This window comes from Symphalangus syndactylus, chromosome 8 (assembly GCF_028878055.3).
Source record: "Symphalangus syndactylus isolate Jambi chromosome 8, NHGRI_mSymSyn1-v2.1_pri, whole genome shotgun sequence".
Classification (NCBI taxonomy): Eukaryota; Metazoa; Chordata; class Mammalia; order Primates; family Hylobatidae; genus Symphalangus; species Symphalangus syndactylus.
The window spans coordinates 73,810,370-73,829,222 of NC_072430.2; the positions used below are offsets into that span (position 1 = coordinate 73,810,370).

General features: G+C 35.3%; 1 protein-coding gene across 4 annotated transcripts in view; it reads left to right on the top strand.

Annotated features, from left to right (window-relative positions):
- UBR3 (ubiquitin protein ligase E3 component n-recognin 3) overlaps positions 1-18,853 on the top strand; it is a 263,885-nt gene that overhangs the window by 114,805 nt on the left and 130,227 nt on the right. For all 4 annotated transcript variants that reach the window (XM_055289670.1, XM_055289672.1, XM_063644665.1 and 1 more), the window contains exons 20-23: positions 7,250-7,391; positions 11,045-11,149; positions 12,312-12,485; positions 14,354-14,814. In XM_055289670.1, coding sequence (XP_055145645.1) covers positions 7,250-7,391; positions 11,045-11,149; positions 12,312-12,485; positions 14,354-14,814 — 882 coding nt within the window. The remainder of the gene's footprint in view (positions 1-7,249; positions 7,392-11,044; positions 11,150-12,311; positions 12,486-14,353; positions 14,815-18,853) is intronic.

Sequence of the window (18,853 nt, forward strand, 5' to 3'; positions counted from 1 at the left end):
AGCTAGGCCATTTCTAAAGATAGAAATGATTTCATAAAGCATCTGTTTTAAATTGAACTGGAAAGTACATTTTTAAAAATATGTAATTTCTTATATTTCTGTTGCCTCCTGTCTCCCATCTTGAAGGTTAATGGCTGCTGCCCCATGTTTGAAAGTATGATGTATGAGTTTATATATATCATTTTTGTCTCAGACTAGTCAATAATTACGTGTTGGTTTGAGTCACAAATAAGTTTTTTCTGTCATGTAGCATTTCATTTGCATTATTCTATTAATGCTTTTGAAAAGAGCAGTCAAAATGATGTATTATTCAGGCCTTCAACAAATATATAACCTTTATTTTGGAACAATTTATTAATCTAGGTGCCATATATTTAGTGGCTACTGCTTAAAGCAAACAAAGAAAGTAAAATTAAAAATTGCTTTTTTATGCTAAATGAAATAGAATAGTTGAAATATTTCGTCATGACTGTTGGGATCATTTTGAAAATTACATTTATATATTGTCACTGTAGTATTATATACAAACCAACTTATTTTATTTTTTTGAGATGGAGTTTCACTTTTGTTGCCCAGGCTGGAGTGCAATGGCGTGATCTCGGCTCACTGCAAACTCTGCCTCCCGGATTCAAGCTATGCATCCGCCTCAGCCTCCCTAGTAGCTGGGATTACAGGCGTGGGCTACCATGCCCGGCTAATTTTGTATTTTTAGTAGAGACGGGGTTTCTCCATGTTGGTCAGTCTGGTCTTGAACTCCCGACCTCAGGTGATCCGCCCACCTCGGCCTCCCAAAGTGCTGGGATTACAGGTGTGCCTGGCCCAGAAACCAGTTTTTTTAAATGCAAAGTTAATTTTATAGCATCTTCATAATCATAGGTACAGCTTATTTCTCTGATATATTAATGATAGTTTTCTTATTTTTAAGATTTTTTTCTTCATTCCATGTAGCTATCTGTTTCCTCTAAGACGCATTTTCTTTTTTTATTATTATACTTTCAGTTCTAGGGTACATGTGCACAACGTGCAGGTTTCTTACATATGTATACATGTGTCATATTGGTGTGCTGCACCCATTAACTTGTCATTTACATTAGGTATATCTCCTAATGCTATCCCTCCCCACTCCCCCCACCCCACAACAGGCCCCGGTGTGTGATGTTCCCCATCCCATGTCCACGTGTTTTCATTGTTCAGTTCCCACCTATGAGTGAGAACATGCGGTGTTTGGTTTTCTGTCCTTGCAACAGTTTGGTCAGAATGATGGTTTCCAGCTTCATCCATGTCCCTGCAAAGGATGTGAACTCATTCTTTTTTATGGCTGCATAGTATTCCATGGTATATATGTGCCACATTTTCTTAATCCAGTCTATCATTGATGGACTTTTGGGTTGGTTCCAAGTCTTTGCTATTGTGAATGGTGCTGCAATAAACATACGTGTGCGTGTGTCTTTATAGCAGCATGATTTATAACACTTTGGGTATATACCTGGTAATGGGATGGCTGGGTCAAATGGTATTTCTAGTTCTAGATCCTTGAGGAATTGCCACACTGTCTTCCACAGTGGTTGAACTAGTCAGTGTAAAAGTGTTCTCCACATCCTCTCCAGCACCTGTTGTTTCCTGACTTTTTAATGATTGCCATTCTAACTGGTGTAAGATAGTATCTCATTGTGGTTTTGATTTGCATTTCTCTGATGGCCAGTGATGATGAGCATTTTTTCATGTGTGTAATGTCTTCTTTTGAGAAGTGTCTGTTCATATCCTTTGCCCACTTTTTGATGGGGTTGTTTGATTTTTTTCTTGTAAATTTGTTTAAGTTCTTTGTAGATTCTGGATATTAGCCCTTTGTCAGATGAGTAGATTGCAAAAATTTTCTCCCATTCTGTAGGTTGCCTGTTCACTCTGATGGTAGTTTCTTTTGCTGTGCAGAAGCTCTTTAGTTTAATTAGATCCCATTTGTCAATTTTGGCTTTTGTTGCCATTGCTTTTGGTGTTTTAGACATGAAGTCCTTGCCCATGCCTATGTCCTGAATGGTATTGCCTAGGTTTTCTTCTAGGCTTTTCATGGTTTTAGGTCTGACATTTAAGTCTTTAATCCATCTAAGATGCATTTTCTATTGTTCAGTCTCTAGCTTTCGAGTTAGAGGCGTTCCCCAGATGTCTGACAATGTTGACTGCTTGTTATTAAGAGCTCTCGAGTGCATTGGTGGAACTTGTAGATTCTGAATTTTAATATAGGGTGATTTGGGTAGGCAGGTTTGTTGAGAAGCACTTGTGTTAGATCTTTCTTTTTGGCCTGGTCAGATTCCTCAGGGAAGTATCCTCAGATATTGCCCGGAAGGAAATGGTATTGCTGCTATTATTCTGTAAACAGATTGGGAGACAAGGCCTAGGATCTCTGAGTCAAATACGCATATGATGATTTTAATCTCTCATCCTCATATCCTCAATTGTACTTGCTATTTTATCCTCCCCAGAGATGAGTTCTATAGCCAAAATTCTGTTTCAGTGGTGGAAAGGCAGTTTTCATCCAGTCCTCCTTATTTTAGCCCCCACCTTCCCACCTCCATTTATAAAGGTACCATATGCTGCCAATTTTGTTGCTCATTTTTTAATTGCACTTTTTATTACTGAGTTTTAACACCTCTTTGTATATTCTGAATACTAAACTTATCAGTTATATGATTTGCAAATATTTTCTTTCTCCCTTTTTTTTTTTTTTGAGACAGTGTCACTCTGTTGCCCTGGCTGGTAGCATGATCACAGTTCTCTGCAGCCTTGCGCCTCCCCAGGCTCATGTGATCCTGATTGGCTTCCCGAGTAGCTGGGACTACAGGCATACGCCACCACACATGGCTAATTTTTGAATTTTTTGTAGAGATGGGGTCTCTACATGTGTTGCCCAGGCTGGTTTGATCTCTGCAGCTTAAGTGATCTGCCTGCCTCAGTCTCCCAAAGTGTTGGGATTACAGGCATGAGCCATTGCGCCCAGTCTGTAAATGTTTTCTGTCATTCTGTGGATTGTCTTTTTCACTTACTTGAAAGTGTTCTTTGAGTCACAAATGTTTTAAATTTTGATGAATTCCAGTTTTTTTTCTTTAATTTTCCTGTTTGTTGCCTAAATTAATTTAATTTTCCTTCTGTTGCCTAAATCAAGGTCACAAATACCTAAACCTATGTTTTTCTCCGAGAGTTTTATGCCTAAAAATATAAAACTAAAGCTGAAGCTTTTACATCAAATTCTCTGATCGATTTTGAGTTAGTTTTTATGTATGCTGTGAGGTAGTGGTCCAGCTTCATTCTTATTCATGTGGTGTTCCTTTGAGTTTTAATAGACCTTGCCTGTTCAACAACCTGGGCCTCATACATCTTTTCTTTTTTTTGTGGATAACTTAAAACTACACGTTCACTTTCTTTAAAGGTTATAGGCTTGCTTAGGTTATTTCTTGAAAAAAATTGCTAAGTTATATTTTTCTAAGAAATCTTTATCTTAAGTTTATCCTTAATGATTAAAAAATCTTCCCTGTGTTTTTATTCCTATTATTTATTTGTGTTTGCTATTTCTTATTTTGAATTAGGTGTCATATCAGATGATTATCAGTTTTACTATGTTTTCTTTTTTTTTTTTTTGAGACGGAGTCTCGCTCTGTCGCCCAGGTTGGAGTGCAGTGGCGCAATCTCGGCTCACTGCAAGCTCCGCCTCCCAGGTTCATGCCATTCTCCTGCCTCAGCCTCTCCGAGTAGCTGGGACTACAGGTGCCCGCCACCACGCCCAGCTAATTTTTTAATATTTTTAGTAGAGACGGGGTTTCACCGTGGTCTCGATCTCCTGACCTCGTGATCCGCCCGCTTCGGCCTCCCAAAGTGCTGGGATTACAAGCGTGAGCCACTGCGCCCGGCCAGTTTTACTGTGTTTTCTAAGAACCAACTTTTGATTGTCTCTCTCCTCCTACCACCATTTTCTATTTCATTCTTATTCTTTTTTCCTCTATTATTTATTATCTTTTGTTTTTGTTTTTGTTTTTTTTTTTCGAGATGGAGTCTCGCCCTGTCGCCCAGGCTGGAGTGCAGTGGCAGGATCTCTGCTCACGGCAAGCTCCGTCTCCCAGGTTCATGCCATTCTCCTGCCTCAGCCTCCTGAGTAGCTAGGACTACAGGCACCCGCCACCACACCCAACTAATTTTTTGCATTTTTTTTTTTTTTTTTAATAGAGACAGGCCTTCACCATGTTAGCCAGGATGGTCTCGATCTCCTGACCTCGTGATCCGCCCACCTCAGTCTCCCAAAGTGCTGGTTTTACAGGTGTGAGCCATCGTGCCAGGCTTTTTTTTTCCTTTTTTGAGACAGTCTCACTCTGTCTTCCAGGCTGGTGTGTGATGGTGCAATCTTGGCTCACTGTAGCCTTTAACTCCTGGGCTCAAGCGATCCTCCCACCTCAGCCTCCTGAGTAGCTGGGATTACAGGGGTGCATCACCATGCTTGGCTAATTTTTGTATTTTTTGTAGAGACAGGGTTTCATCATGTTGCCCAGGCTGGTCTTGAACTACTGAGCTCGAAGCGATCTGCTTGCCTTGGCCTCCCAAAGTGCCGAGATTACAGGTGTGAGTCACTATGCCAGGCCATTATTATCTTTTTTCAGTTTAGTTTGGATTGTCTTTTTTCCTTTTCTTGGATACTTAGTTGTTGCTGTTGTTTTAGTGCATTTGGTTTTCATTTTTAATTACTCCCTTTTAATTTTTATTGTTATAGATTTTGAAAATATTTTTAATTGATATATCTTAGCCTTAACGTTACCTTTTACACAGTATTTGAAGATACTTCTCTGATAGTTTCATACATGTATACAATGTGTGATGATCAAATCAGGGAAATTGGGATATTCGTCACCTGAAACATTTATCTTCTTTTTATGTTGGGAACATTACAGTTCTTCTAGCTATTTTGAAATATAAAATACATTATTATTAACTATAATTTGGATGCTTAGCTGTTGATTTTTTAACAAATGTATGGATTTTAAGACTATGTATTTCCTTCTAAGTACTGCTTTAGTTGTGGCCCACAACGTTTTCTATATAGTTTAGGCTTTAAATTTTTCTGTTACGATTTTTAATGGCGTCTGAATTTCTAAGAGCATAGTGCTTTAAAATGTCTGCATGTCTGCAGTTTTGAGTTATATTTTTAAGTTGGTTTCTAGTTTTATTTGCTATGTGACAAGTGAATGTGGTTCATGTATCTGTTCTTTTGATATTTGTTGAGATTTACTTTGCATTCTACATATTTAGTCAATTTTTATAAATATTCTAAGCGCTGTTAAAATTATGTGTATTCTCTAATTGTTGCATGTTGCCTCTGCCCATGCTTCTTAATTGTGTTGTTAAAAATCTTAAAACTCTTTACCAATTTTTTTCTGGCTCTTATTTGGATAAGTATATTAATATCCTTTACTGTGGTTGTAAATTTGTCATTTTCTCTGTGTAATTCCCTCAAAATTTGCCTTTTGTGTTATGAGGCTGCTATTACAGTTGTCCCCTCTTATCTGGTTTAGTTTTCCGTACTTTCAGTTACCTGTAGCCAATGGCTGTCCAAAAATATTAAATGGAAAATTCCAGAAATAAATAATTTATAAATTTTAAATTATATGCCATTGTAAGCAGGATGATGAATTCTCGTGCCGTCCTGCTCTGTCCCACCTGGGATATGGGTTGTTCCTTAATCCAGTGTACCATGCTGTGTATACTACTCACTTGTTAGTTATTGACGTTGTCTGCTCCCGACATCCAGCCATCACATTGTCATGGCCAGATGTTTCAGGATCACCTGAAGCAGATGTTCCTCCTTCTGATGACATGTTGTTAGAAGGTCATTAGTAGCCTGATACCATGTCACAGTGCTTACTTACCATCATTCACTTCACTTCATCTCATCACATAGGCATTTCATCATCTCATATCATCACAAGAATAACAGGAGTGAGTATAGTACAATGGTCCCCCTCTTATCCTCAGGACATGTTCCAAGACCCACAGTGGATGCCTGAAATGAGGGATGGTATCCAAACCCTATATATACTATGTTTTTCTCCTACAATACATGCCTATGATAAAGCTTAATTTATAAATTAGAGATAGAGATTAACAGTAATAACTAAAGGTAAAATAGAACAATTATAACAATACTTTGAATGGCATGCAATTGAAAACATATGAATTATTTCTGGAGATTTTAATTTAATATTTTCTGACCATGGTTGACCATGGGTAACTGAAACTGTGGAAAGTAAAACTAGGTATAAGGGGAACTACTATACATAAGGTATTTTGAGAGAGAAAGCATGTACACATTCACCTAACTTTTATTACAGTATATTACTGTAATCTGTTATCACTGTTGTTAATCTCTTACTGTGTCTAATTTATAAATTAACCTTTATCATAGGTATGTATGTGTAGGAAAACACAGTATGTAGAGAGTTTGGTACTATCCATATTTTCAGGCATCTACTGGGGGCTTTGGAACATGTTCCCTGAAGATAAGAGGGGACTACTGTATTTGCACACAAGTTCATAATTATCTTCTTGGGGAACTTGTTCTTACGTCCCAGAAGAGACAGACAGGCTAATTCATTCTCCTTGTGAGTTACTCTTTCAGTGAGGGTAAAGCCTGTCAAGGGTCTCAGCTTTAGGTGGGATCTCAGTTCTATCTCTGAGCCTTGTGTGAACCCAACACACCTTGTGATCTATTTGCTCAAGGACTTTAAAACCACTGGCACAGCGTTAGTGCTTGTCATTAATTCCTTCTTTTTTTCTGGTAACTGGAGAATTCCACTTTTGTGTGAGCTCACATACGCATTCAAAAGATTACATTTATATTTTATCCAGCTTTTCCAACCATTGGTAGTGGGAGAATTTTCAGGTTGTCTATTTTGCTTAATCGTTACAGCTGGAAATTTCCTTGCTGAGTACTTCATGTGTATTCTTTCTGTTCATTTCTCTTTGTTAGCACTTTAAAGTTTATATATTTTTAAATTTTCAGCTTAGCTCTCTTTACTTATTTTTAGCCATTAGGAAAAGAAATAGTAATGTTCATTGTGTGGAGAATAGATACCTCTTTGGCATTTTAAGCAATTTGATTAAAAATAGCACTGCATAAAATATTGTGACAGAAATTGGTGTCTATAAATTACATTTAAACCACAGTTTAATTTTGAGGCTCTCATCTAATTCCAGTTTTGTTTTATTTTTACAGTTTAAAACAGAGTGGAAAATTTCCTGGAAATCCCTGGCCTCCATATAAGAAAAGGACATCACTCCATCCCAGCTATAAAGGTCTTATGAGACTTTTGCACTGTAAAACTTTACACATTGTGCTATTCACTCTGCTTTACAAGGTACAGTAGTAATTTGAATAGAAAGACTAAGCTTAGAATTTATTTTTAAATAATAATCCTAAAGGATAATATTTACTTAAAAGTACCACTTATAAAGCAAAGTGTATGTATACATTTAAGATGTATGAAGATATGTTATAATCACATATATTTGAAATCCAAGTTGAACATAACAGAATAGCTACAGCATTCTTTGTGAGAAACTATTTATCTTATCTAGCTACCGATAAAAATATCTGTTTATGGCTTCTGTAGAACAGTAAGTGAACTACAAGAGGTGTGGAATGAGCTACAGGGACCAAACAACCATCAGAACCCACTAAAATGACAAAACTAGAATGGCAGTTATGTGAGCCAGTGAATCTTAGGTTGGGAGGTTCTTTTTGCTTTTTCCTTCTAATCAGGAAAGTGACGTGGAAGGATTTGAGTGTGGTTTCTATGTGGCAAGATCAAACATTGTTTTTGATAAACATTTTAGGAACTCACAAGATGATGCTTTTACTTTCTTGTTATCTAAAATTTGTTTTATTTTGGGATCTTCTCACATAAGACAGATTTATTTGACTAACATTAATTGTGTACTCAAAAACTTGTGTGAAACATAATATTGTATGTATGTGTGTATATAATAGGGATTTTTATAATCTCATCTGCATGAAAGATGAAAGAAGGCTGGGCGTGGTGGCTCGTGCCTGTAATCCCAGCACTTTGGGAGGCTGAGGTGGGCAGATCACAAGGTCAGGAGTTTGAGACCAGCCTGGCCAACATGGTGAAACCCCGTCACTACTAAAAATACAAAAATTAGGTGGGTGTGGTGGTGGTCGCCTGTAATCCCAGCTTCTCGGGAGGCTGAGGCAGGAGAATTGCTTGAACCCAGGAGGTAGAGGTTGCAGTGAACCCAGATTGTGCCACTGCACTCCAACCTGGATGACAGAGCAGGACTCCATCTCGGGGTGGGGGGAAAGAAAGAAAGATGAAAGAAAAAAGAAAATAACTATACTCATGTACATAACTATATAGCCATGATAAATGTTATGCAGGTAGATACAAAGAAAACCTATTGTTCTTCTTCCTAATTAGAATTTAAAAAATTAAAAATTAAAAGAAATTCAAAGAAAAATAAGAATATTTGTTATACAAATTTCCAATTACTATGTAGAATCATTTAACACATTATTTAAGAAAGTATATATTTAGGTAGGAATTTTAGTTTTTTTCTTAATTTTATAATGAAATAATACTTTTGAATTTCTATACTTCCCTTCCTTTCTACCCTACCCATGACCAATTTTTCATTGTACTTGTTTCTAAAGTTTTCCTGTTATGATTTTGGACAGGTGTCTCAAAAAACACCTTGGGTGGTTTATTTTCCATTAACTTCGAAGAGGGTTATTCAGTAATTGATTTAAAATGCTCTTTTTCTTTATTAAAAAATGTAGAATATCTTTTTGTACTGAAAAGATATTTGTATTTGTTTTACAAATAATGGACAGTCTTTGAATGTTTACTTGGTGCCAGATTTTGTTTGAAATGCTTTATATATACTTGTAAACATTATTTTGTTTAAGCTAGCAAAAATCCTTATGAGTGAAAGTTCTGTTATTATTCTCCTTTTTCAGATATGAAATTGAGTTTTAGAGGTTAAATAACTAGTTCAGATGGGGAAGCTAAGTACTGTTATAAGTAATAATTAATAAGTGACAAATAAGTAATTCAGGAAAAATTAAGGAAGCCTTATGGCAAATTATTTATTATGCTCTTTCAAGTTATATTTTTCAGTTTTCTCATATGCGAAATGTACAAATAGTATTTTATGAAAAATAAAAAGACAATGTTTTAGTTGTTACAAGACTATTATAAATGAATTTTTCTCAACTTTAAAATAGCTTTCTTGATTTTACTACTAGTAATAATAAAATTCTCCATTGACATTGTGTTGGCAAGTCGACTTTCTAAAAATCAATTTTAATAAACCACCTTTATCCTCTGACATGTTTAATGTCAAAACTCTCTGGAAACACCATTTTTATTTCTTTTTTTTTTTTGAAGTACCTAATAGAGGGATTTTTTTTCCTCCTTAGCTCTTAAGTTATTCATTTAAAGCTGTAATCCCACAAGCTTTGAAGTCAAAATTTAATTGAATTTAGCTGGTAATGTTTTATTTATCAAGAGGAGATAGTATAGTAATGATAGTCAGTGGCCTGGGAGTCTGAGGTCTGTGTTCTAGTGTTGCTTATACTAGCTAGCTGGTTGTGTGGCTGAGCCTTGGTTTTCTCTCCACAACATAGTGGATCAGAAAGGATGACTTCTGTGGTCTCCCAGCCTTCAGTCTCCTTCTGCTGCTGCCTCTGCTCCTCACATTATTGGCACCACCCACTCACTATTTGTTGAACACCCATTGCTAGACACTATACAAAGCAAACGATAGATATTAACTCATGCAATCCTTACAACAATTCTGGGCTATAATTTCAGTTTTATTTTTCTTTTTGTTTTTGTTCTTTGTTTTTTTTTTTTTTGGATGGGGATGGGACAAGTGAAAGTGCTAGGAGGGGCTCTATAATTCCAATTTTAGAGATAAGAAGACTAAGACCAGAGTCTGTTGCTGAAGGTCAACTAGGAATAGACAGAAATTTTTTGTTTAAAAATCTGTTTCTTAAAAGGTTTTGAATGCCTATGCTCTTCACCACTGTGCCATACAACAGATGAATATAGAAGCCCTCTGAATCGTCAGAAAAACATGAGAGAGTCAGTGACTTGAAAGTCTCTCTATTCTTTAGTTGTGGTAGGTTAGGTCTTAAGCAATTAAGACCTCCTTTCCAAGTCCCCTCAGCCATCTGGGCAGCTTCTGTGAGGCTCAGCTTATCCTGTCCTCTTTTTTGTTCTCTGCTATCTCGCCTCAATTAAAACTGCTGCTGCCTACAGAATTTCTTCCTTTCATCCTTTCCATCATTTGGCCAGATGACTTTTATACTGAGGACAAGATGGTAGCTGCCAGGCCATTTTGTTACTTGTGGTATTTTAGATATCTTCTGGTTAGTGGTCTGTTATATCATATTGAATGAGTGATTGGTGTAGGTAGCCCAGAAATCCTGTGTAAGATGTATAAGGCTTGTATTGAGTAATCCATAGGTCAGATTTATCAAATTTTCCTCAGAGAAGCCTTTTTACTAACCACTTGCATTCCTTCTACCTTTCTCCTCCATGTAAATCACACACTGACATACATATGAATGTAGCTACTCAAAATACTCAGAGGCTCAGAACTTTAATTTTAGAGACATATTTTTAAGAATATTAATGCACCATAAACATTTATTGTGCTGCCAGTTATATGCCAGGTGCTGTGCTAAACATATTTGCATGAGTTATCCTATTTGGTAAACTTATTTATCTGATGGCCTTGTCATCAAGAGAAGAATGTCAGCAAATTAGGATATAAAAATATTCTTATTAAATTATTTTATTAAATACTTATATTCGTACGAATTTTCTTAGTGGGCTCTCTGACATACCTTTAGAAAATTTGTGAACTGGTATTTCTAGGTATTAAAGTACTTTTCATCTATAACAGTAAAATATTTTTGGATCTCTAAATGAAATACATTTTGTGGAAAAAAGTAATTATGAGGCATTTTCTTCCCTTTTTAAAGATTTTGATGGATCATCAAAATCTGTCAGAACATGTACTCTGCATGGTTTTATATCTGATTGAATTAGGACTCGAAAATTCTGCTGAAGAAGAATCAGATGAAGAGGTAAGTAGTTTTTTATAATTTAAAATTTTTAGATAGGCAGCCCCTATCTGGCTCCAACCAATTGTTGCCAAACCAGGCATGTTATACTTTTCCTAGTTATGACCAATGCCTTAGGAAAATATATTTATGGATTCATCTTGAGGTGTATTTATGTTTTCATCAGACTCATAAGATCTTTTAAAGAACTACTAGAAAAGGCCCTTTGGGATCTTCAAATACATACAGTTTTTTAGGGCCTTCATTGATACATTAAATTCTATTATGGAATTATTGAATTTGAAATTTGTAATTCCTATCACAAAAATTAAGAAAAGTGTTTAATGCATTTTTGGTGTTATGCTAAGAAAATTGATTATTGGCAAACAGTTACCAGTAATCAATAAATAACCAGTAAAATTGAAGTTAGGACTTAGCTCCAAAAATTCTAATAATTTGATTAGGGATTATTTTTGAGTAGCAAATTCTTCCTGTAAAGGTTTGAAGGTAATGGCATGAATATTGTTATATGGGAGAATGTTTAAAGTACTTAAGAGTAAAAGTTGTTAATTTGTTTCAGGACTTCAGAAGTATTGTGTCCATAAAAGCAATTGTTACTACAAATTAATTTTACTAATGTGTAAGATTCTCCTCATCTCTTCCCTCCTAAATGACAAAATATAACACAGCATAATAATAGCAAAAACAAGTTAAAGAAACCACTTTGTAGTTCTTTGTAGTCCAAGTTGAATCAACATATGTTCTTTCATAGATTTTAAAAGGTTATAAAGATTCCTCTATGATTAGGTGATACCTTTGGTTGGTTTTTCAGTTTCCTCCCAATTTGTCCAAATTAGCATTATTTGTATTACCAATGTGTGAAGATGAATATTCTGTAATGTTCAGTATTCTAGATTGAAAAATGCATTTAAAAATGTGTTTTAAATTGGGAATTTAGCTGATTCCATTGGACATACCCCTATTAGTATTGAGAAATTTATTCCTGCATTTTTTGTTTGAATTTGGTTTTATTATTTAAATTTATTCACTTTATAATTTGTGGATGAGACAATAAGGGATTCAGAATTATAACAGGCAGTGGATGATTTTTGGGGGCTTGTTACATCTCTGTTGTACCTTGGACCTGATGTGGCAAGACTTGATATTCATTTTTTTTTTATTTTAGGCATCAGTGGGTGGACCAGAACGTTGTCATGACAGTTGGTTTCCTGGCAGTAACTTAGTGTCAAACATGCGACACTTTATAAACTATGTTAGAGTAAGAGTTCCGGAGACTGCTCCTGAAGTAAAGAGAGACTCACCTGCAAGTACTAGCTCTGATAACTTGGGTTCTTTACAAGTAAGTGTAAACGTAAGAAAGAAAATAAGGAAAAGCTTTATGTTATGTGTGTTATGTTGGGATATACTGTTCCTATAATATCCAAAAGAAAAAAAAATGTGGTTGTAGATAACTTTAAATTGTCTTTTATTTCCTCTGATATATCTGTGCAACTTCTACCTTACCAGTCTTTTTCCCTTAATCTGCCAGAGTTCACGACGGCCTAAAGTTCTTCAAAGAGAGGTAGATGTGTATGATATTTTCATTAACTAGCAACATGGCTTTAACCGGAAATGGGGAAAAACCGCTTTGAAGTATTTGTGTGTGTATGGGTGTTTAATTAATATGGTTAAATGTAAAAGAAAGTTTCTTGGATTTATGTGTGTTTTTTTTTTTGACAAAGTGATTTAAGTTTAATATTAAAGAAAATTTATATTATTGAGCTTAAAAATAATACTGAGTATTTAATAGTGTATTTTTCTTATTAGTGTTCGAAGTATTTTGGACCAATTATAGGTAGCATATTTGAGTCTCTTTACAATCGTCATTGCCACTGTATTACTAACATCTCAAAAATGACTTGGATATTTTCTAAATTAAAATAAATTTAATTGCTAGCAGCATGCTCATTTGCAAATAACTTTTTTTTTTTGCTTCTATGGCAATTAACTTTGATAAGCCTATAAAGTCTTAAATTCTGTATATTATGGCTTTGGACTCACTTTGAAAATCAGCGCTCTCATTGCATGTAAGTTAATTTTTAAAAAGCAGTAATGAAAAATCTTGAAATGACATTATAAGTAACTAAACTTAAGCAGTTTTAGTCTCCACAACCTAGATTTTTGTGAGTAGAGAACATTGAATCAGACATTTCTTATAGTAGAGTCTATTTGTAGGAGCTTTCTTGGTCTTTGACAACGTGTTTTTGCTGTAAGCAAAAACTGGAAACTCCATAAGAGGCTTTTGCCTCTAATGCTGGTAGAGAGTACTTTAAAAAACAGCTTGGATGTTAAAAAATAGTGTATACTGTCATTTAACTCACAAAAGCTCAACTGATATTAGAGCATCCTTTCTATGCTCGCTTTTAAAAAATCATTAAACTGACTCATATCTTAATTAAAAGATGTTTTCTAAGAGTCCTGGTACAGTTTGATTGCTTTAGCAAAAAAGCTTTTTAGGAGATAAATTATTGAGGAAAATACTTAGTTTAAAAAAAAAAAACTGTTCAAAAAACAAATCATAGTCCTTGACCCACAAACCAAAAAACAAATCAAAAACAAATCACAGTTTTAATTTCATATTAAAATTTAATAAAACAAATTTCATATTAAAATACGAAACAATTTGATTTTTCATCCTTATATTTCAATTTAGTAACTTTAGGCATTTATGTTAGAATTTTCAAACTTTAAAGTTCCTTAAAAGTGAAATTAAATACTAGTTCAGATTTATTAGCTTAGAAAATTTTTTTTTAAAAACTAATTTATAGTTTTCTTAACTGGAAACTGTAGCAGTCTTCCAGAAGTTAGTAAAGAGTACCCTATTCTTCATGAATGTTGACCAGAACACCTTTAAACTAAGGAATAATTTAGTTTATGATTCTCTTTAATATGACTGTAGATACTACTTAAGCTTTGCCTATTTTCAGAAGGTTGAAAAGGAGGTGTTACTGCTGATGATCTCCTCCTTATTACTGTTTCCAGATTGAGTGGGATTAAATATATTTGAGAGAGAGGTCAAGGGACAGATTTATTTAAAGAGCAAGTCTATTGAATAAATCTTTGTATGAAACTGAGCATTCCCTTTGGAAAATATAGTACTAATATGGTTTTAAAATGATGCTAAATAACTTCTCTTGATTTTTCTTTGTTTCTCTTTTTTAATGGTAGAATTCTGGTACAGCTCAAGTTTTCAGTTTAGTAGCAGAACGTAGAAAGAAATTTCAGGAAATCATCAATCGCAGTAGCAGTGAAGCAAATCAGGTGGTTCGTCCCAAAACTTCAAGTAAATGGTCTGCTCCTGGTTCAGCTCCACAGTTAACTACAGCCATTTTGGAAATTAAAGAAAGCATATTGTCTTTGCTAATTAAACTTCACCACAAACTCTCAGGAAAACAAAACTCCTACTATCCTCCTTGGCTTGATGACATAGAAATTTTAATCCAACCAGAAATTCCTAAATACAGTCACGGAGATGGTATAACTGCCGTGGAAAGAATTTTACTAAAAGCTGCATCGCAAAGTAGAATGAACAAACGGATCATTGAAGAGATATGTAGAAAAGTGACCCCTCCTGTACCACCTAAAAAAGTCACTGCAGCAGAGAAGAAAACATTGGACAAAGAAGAAAGGTAATTTTTATCTTTAATGTTTTAAATGTGTGTATAGTTGAAAATTTGATATTTTCTTCCTTTTGGTCATTTGAGGATAATCACCTGGATGTTTAACAGGAACAGTCATAGCTGATTAGTTTGTAACATAAATGGAATGGAGCATAGTCAGTGCTTGTACATGTGATATATTGAGTTTATTGACGGACAGGTGAGACTTTCTGACCCCAATGTAAAATTACTACCTTAAACCTGTATGTCTCTTTGGAAAAATTGCTACTGCTTTTATTGCTGTAGGGATCTAATAATTCTCTTACTGTTAAAGTTGAACTGTTCAGCTTTAAATGAGAATAGAAAAAATATTTAAAATAGTTCTCAAAATAAAAATCCAACTGCTTTAGTTTCTTTTGGTCTTTTCTAATCTTTATTAATACATGATTGCTGATTTTTAAACAGTGATGTTTTAAAACATTCTGACTAACTTACGCTTCTAGCTTTTGGATCTTTAGGTTGCTTATAATTTGTTGTTAAATGATATTTATAAACTTTTTTTTCATCTTTTGACTTTCTTGAAAAAAAAGAATGGGATTTTTTTTTTTAATCTCAAGATATGTACTATGTTATGTGGGGTTTGTGGGTCAAGGACTATGAGCATGGTTTGGTTCTTTTTTTCGGTGGTACATTGTTTGCCAGAAGAGTTGTGTTACTGTGCGTTGTCATCAATTGTTTCCCAAGAGCCTTGTCAACATTGCTGACTGTGCTGTCATAAACATGACAAGGTGAATCTTGAGAGATTGAAACTCAGCATAATTGTCAAACTTTTGGAAAGGGTTCAGTGTTTATTAAAGAAAAAAAAAAAGAGCATGCCTTCTAATGAGTATACATAGGCTAAAAGACCCAGGACATTTAAAAAAAAGATTTCAGATCAAATTCAAGATAGTCATTGCTCACTTCTCTGAGGTCATAAATAACATTCATTGTTTTAATTTCTTTATTATTTAAGACAAATTTGTCTACCAAAGCAACAATTATAGGAGAAGGGTACACATTTCCCCTTAGCGAGAGTCCAGAGAGATCACATCAATATTATCTTAATTTAAGAACCTAGGACCTAGGCCGGGTGCGGTGGCTCACGCCTGTAATCCCAGCACTTTGGGAGGCCGAGGCGGGCAGATCACAAGGTCAGGAGATCGAGACCGTCCTGGCTAACACGGTGAAACCCCGTCTCTGCTAAAAATATTAAAAAATTAGCCGGGCGTGGTGGCGGGCGCCTGTAGTCCCAGCTACTCGGAGAGGCTGAGGCAGGAGAATGGCGTGAACCCGGGAGGCGGAGCTTGCAGTGAGCCGAGATCGCGCCACTGCACTCCAGCCTGGGTGACAGAGCGAGACTCCGTCTCAAAAAAAAAAAAAAAAAAAAAAAAAAAAAAAAAAAAAAAGAACCTAGGACCTTTATCATCTCAATCTCTTTTGTATAGGTAAAAATCATTGTCAACAGAGTTATCTGGACTACTGTTGTGAGCAGTATGACTAATACATTATTTAGCAGTTTGAAGTGTACTTTAGAGGTATTTTCTGGATAATTTCATCTTCTTAGTTACTTTTAAAATTAAATATAGGTATTTATGGGTTAAATGATCAGTGGAAGCAAGCCTAAGATGGGTCTAACTCGATTGATCCATTTCTCATTCACTGGGTGTCAGTCAAGCAGTTTTCTAGACATATCTGTGTCCGGTGTTGGACTTTCTGACCACGGGGAATTGATACTATAATGGAGAGACAGACTGGTAAACAGATAGTTTGTTAGTAGTGTTAACATAGTGTAACAGATACTATATTAGGTACACAGGGTGTTAATGGGAGTAGTAGGACATAAGGCTAAGAAGGTAACCATATATCGTTAACTGGCATAGGGTATAAATGGTTACAAGGAAACTGTGGAAGGATTTTAAGTGAGGAATAATATATAGGATAATTACCTGAGGGTGGATTAGAGTGGGGTGAGACTGGAAATTGGGAGAGCAAGCAACTTAGTCATCTAGTGGGGCTGGTGTGGTAAGGGTCTGAACTAAGACAGTGATGATAATAAAGAGAGGAGGAGATGTATATGAGATATTTAGCAGGTACAAGTTGTTAGACTTGGTCATCAGCTTGATGTGAGAAATGAGGGAGATGTCATGAATGGTGCCCTGATTTCTGACTTGGATAATGTTCCTTTTACCAAGATAATGGAGTATAGGAGGGGTCTCAGGCTCAGTAGTAAAACCGATCTGTTCAGTTCTGGACACTACTAAGTTTAAGAGGGACACCCAGGTGAAGATGTCCAGACAGATACAGGGTTTAAAACTTAAGGGAGAATTCTTAGAGCTACAGATTTGAGCACCTAGGTAGTAGTAAATCCTTGTATATGGGAGAAAGTATACAGTAAGAAAATGAGAAGACTTAATATAGAACTCAAGGGAAAAACATTAAAGGGAATGACTGAGGAAGGGGTACCTACAAAGGTGACTGATAAAGGGATGGCTGAGCAGAGTAAGAGAAAAACTGGAGTGAGTGGCATTAGAGAAGTCACAAGAGGAAGTTCAGAAAGCAAGAAACTTATCAAAATTTCTAAGTGCTACAGGACTTCAATAAGATTGGCCATCCTGTTTGATTTGTTAGGAGGTCATCCTTTGGTACCTGTATAAGGAGCAATTTTAGTCACATATATAGTTTCACTACATCTCTGATGTAATTAAAAGTTTGTTGGGAGGCAGAGGCGAGTGGATCACGAGGTCAGGAGATGAAGACCATCCTGGCCAACATGGTGAAACCTCGTCTCTACTAAAAATATAAAAATTAGCTGGGTGTGGTTGCGTGTGCCTGGAGTCCCAGCTACCAGGGAGGCTGAGGCAGGAGAATTGCTTGAACCTGGGAGGCGGAGGTTGCAGTGAGCTGAGATCGCGCCACTGCAATCCAGCCTGGCGACAGAGTGAGACTCCATCTCAAAAAAAAAAAAAGTTTGTTATAAAAAATTTATATATGCAAAAGCCTATGGTAGATTAAGAATTTAGGAGAATTCCTAAATAGGAGTTATAAAGAACTAACAAAAAATTTGTTTCCATGGGAGAAAGGACATTCAGTAACATATAATTCAGATTACCATTCATTAAGTTTGAATTAGTAATAGCCTAGAATGTAATAAATCTACTGACAAAATTAGAAGGTTGAAAATGAGGTAAGATTGTTATTTTTGTTAATTAGTGGTCTCAGTGGTCAGATCCTTCTTTCTGTTATATAATAGTATATCCTTTTATTTAGAAAGAAAATAAACTGAATCAAAATCTTTTTCTTGATTAAGGGAATTTTGTAATTATTACTAATAATGTGATACTGGAGGAAATAGTTTAGATGCTGCTTTTACAAAGGCCCTGATGCTATTGTAATAAATAATATTCTAAAAATTTTAAAGGCTTTCTTTGTGATAGGTTTTGTTTTCTCTGAACAGTGATGGTATTGACAAGGACTTGAAACTAATTTTGTAGCAGACAGCTAAGGATTAAGATGACTCTATTTGGATCTCACCGTGCTTCTCACATTTGTCTTTCCTCTGGTTTCGTTTTGGATTTTCATAATAAAGGCAGAGCAGTTGATAAACACTTAATGAGGATCCATTTCCGAGTACCTCACCTTTAGACAAACTCGGCATCACTTTCATAATAGATTAACTTGATAGAAAACAAGATGCAAGCAGAAAACGTTAGATGGTTGTAATAAAATGCAGCTTCAATGTCTTTACCTCAGGAGTTAATGGAAAATTTTTGAGTTGTCCTGAATCTGCCAGAACTTGTATGTGTTCTTGTTAATGGCTTTTATTTACATTTATGCCCATTTAGAAAAGTAATAATCTCGATTAAGAAAACATTCATGACAATGACATCCCATTTCTGGTTAGTATAGAAACCTGCTATAGAAATGCATTTTAATATTAGTGTCAAGCAGTTACATTTGAGGTTTTCTTATGTTTAATAGATTTTTAAAAAGTACACTGTATGGACATATGTATTCTAATTGTAAATGTACA